A 2,339-nucleotide genomic window follows, 5' to 3' on the forward strand; every position below is an offset into this window, starting at 1 on the left:
TTCAACAATGGAGATTATTGATTGGATCAAAGTTTGTTTTGAGTGGTATTCAATCTTGGGATTATTTGGCCAGATGTCAATGGGAAAACATCAGTATTAGTGTAGCCCAAGTGGGAGATTGTTAGGACTCTTATGTGGGCTTAACTGCTATTGATTGACCCATTGGGTCCAAGAGAATAAGGACCACTCTAATTAGGAAACTTCTAACCCTATTCTATTGTGGGAATGGAATAGGGTTTAGGAATTCTATTATATATAGAATACTGACGGTCCCTGCAGCTATTACTTTTCATAATAATATTTGGGAGCACTGCTTTCTCACAGAGCTAGTGCAGAGACAGAGAGAAGATCCCATAGTAAGAGGCTGCAGAAGATCTCAGTAGAAGGACCCATATTGCGTGGTTCTTCATCATAGTTCGTGGTACAAGCGTCAACCTTGATTTAGGGACTTTATTCACGCTCAACGGGTATGTGATTAATTTATTTCTATTATTCATTCTTGTATTCTATACACTGTAGGTAATTCAAATGATTCTAGGATTTAGAATCACTAACAAATACCGCTTATAAACATTTTATTGTCCCATTTGATGTTGAATTGGATGATGAATTACTGATCAATACTGATAATCTCTTTATCAGTGATGAGATTGGTAGTGGTGGAGCATCCACCGTCTACAAGGGATGGTCTGTCTTTTGTTATTTATTTTTCTCTCTTAGCATTTCTTTGTTTCTTTGTTTCTTTTCAGTTTTTACTACAATTTGATGACATCTAATACGCTTTGGATATTATTGATTTTGATTCTTTTATTTCTAACACTATAGATAGTTCATTTTGTTTTCTAAGTAAGTATTTTTTTCCATATTTTCTTTTATTTTAATCAAATGTCATTTTCTAGGTATGATGATGATGAAGTGGCTATAAAGTTCATAAAGAATTATAGCAGAAACAATGAAGAAAAGGAGAATCTGGAAAACAATATAACAAATGAGATCAATATTATGTATCGAATGAAACATAAAAATGTAACCGAGGTATGATTTTATTTTCTATTTAGATTTTGAGTATTCTCTTGTGTTATTGTTATACAAAAATATATGCTTTTCATTTGGTTGTTCTAGCTTCTCATATAAGATTTTATTTTTTTTAGTCTCTCATGGTTGACGATTAAGTTCTTAAGATTGACCTGTTTTATTGGAACAGTTGATTGGTGCCTCTGTGCGTCCAGGAGCTATCACTATAGTGATGGAGCTTTTGAAAAATGGATCACTAACCGATTATTTTGATCATTTAAACGAAATTGATGAGCATCTACATGTAACAAAAAGTATAAAGTTTGCTTTGGATGTTAGTACAGCCATGGAATATTTACATAAAGGGGGTATCATCCACTTGGACTTAAAGTCCGGTAATAAGCTCTCTTATTTTCTCCTATCATTTGTTGAGGTGGAAGAATTAAGCCGTTTGGTTCTTTAACTTGTTTGTTCATCTTGCAATGACATTTCTTCCATGGATGTCAAACTAATGCTCTTTTTTTTTTTTTCTAGATAATCTTTTTCTCTCGGATGATAAAACAACATTAAAATTGGCAGATTTTGGGTTAGCGCAAGACTCTTCTAAAGTGAATGAAATAACTGTTGAGGAGGGCACATACAAATATATGGCTCCTGAGGTAACCATCTACTCCATCCAACCTATTTGAACATATTTTTTCATTGAAATTCAAGATTTGTTTCTCGGAATTTTGATCAGCTCTTTAATCGCGAGGGGAAGAAATACTGCAGTAACAAGTATGACATCTATAGTTTCTCGATCATTTTATGGGAGTTGCTGACAACCAAAAGGGTATATGATGATGAGGATATATCATGGGTGAAAAATTATGTTTTGAATGAGGTAAATCTTATTTAACTATCTTCTTCTTTCATATATGCTTTCCTAAATCCTGATCAATTAACATGAGTTTGAATTTTGAGTTGTCCAGGAAGGAAGGCCTAGTCTAGAATGCATTCCAATTCAAGTCATTCCCCTCTTGGAGAGATGTTGGGCAACCGAACCTGACAATCGTCCAAAGTCCACTAAAATTATTGAAGTTCTGTCTGATTTGGTTTAGATCCAGGAGAAGCCAGCACCAGCCAACAAAAATGTGGATGATGAAATAATTTCCAACCTCTCTCTCTCTCTCTCTCTCTCTCTCCTATGTTCAAGAGCTGTTGGACACTGGAAATTATTTGGGATTGCTGACTATAGTTAATAAGTGAAAATACGATGAATGTATAATTTTTGTCCACAAAAATATACATATTAAAAAAATGTTTTGTCACGTGTTTTTTTACTT

The 2,339-nt window shown here is 33.8% G+C and overlaps 1 protein-coding gene across 2 annotated transcripts in view; it reads left to right on the top strand.

Moving 5' to 3' along the window:
* The window catches only part of LOC122094356 (serine/threonine/tyrosine-protein kinase HT1-like), an 8,630-nt gene extending 6,558 nt beyond the window's left edge, over positions 1-2,072 (top strand). The window contains exons 2-5 of one of the 2 annotated variants that reach the window (XM_042665125.1): positions 558-687; positions 900-1,035; positions 1,205-1,897; positions 1,986-2,072. In XM_042665125.1, the coding sequence (XP_042521059.1) occupies positions 558-687; positions 900-1,035; positions 1,205-1,477 (539 nt within the window). In that variant the 3' untranslated portion in view covers positions 1,478-1,897; positions 1,986-2,072. The remainder of the gene's footprint in view (positions 1-557; positions 688-899; positions 1,036-1,204; positions 1,898-1,985) is intronic. The other variant, XR_006144749.1, reaches the window with a different exon arrangement.
* The last annotated feature ends 267 nt before the right edge of the window (positions 2,073-2,339 follow it).

Source organism: Macadamia integrifolia, chromosome 11 (genome assembly GCF_013358625.1).
Source record: "Macadamia integrifolia cultivar HAES 741 chromosome 11, SCU_Mint_v3, whole genome shotgun sequence".
Classification (NCBI taxonomy): Eukaryota; Viridiplantae; Streptophyta; class Magnoliopsida; order Proteales; family Proteaceae; genus Macadamia; species Macadamia integrifolia.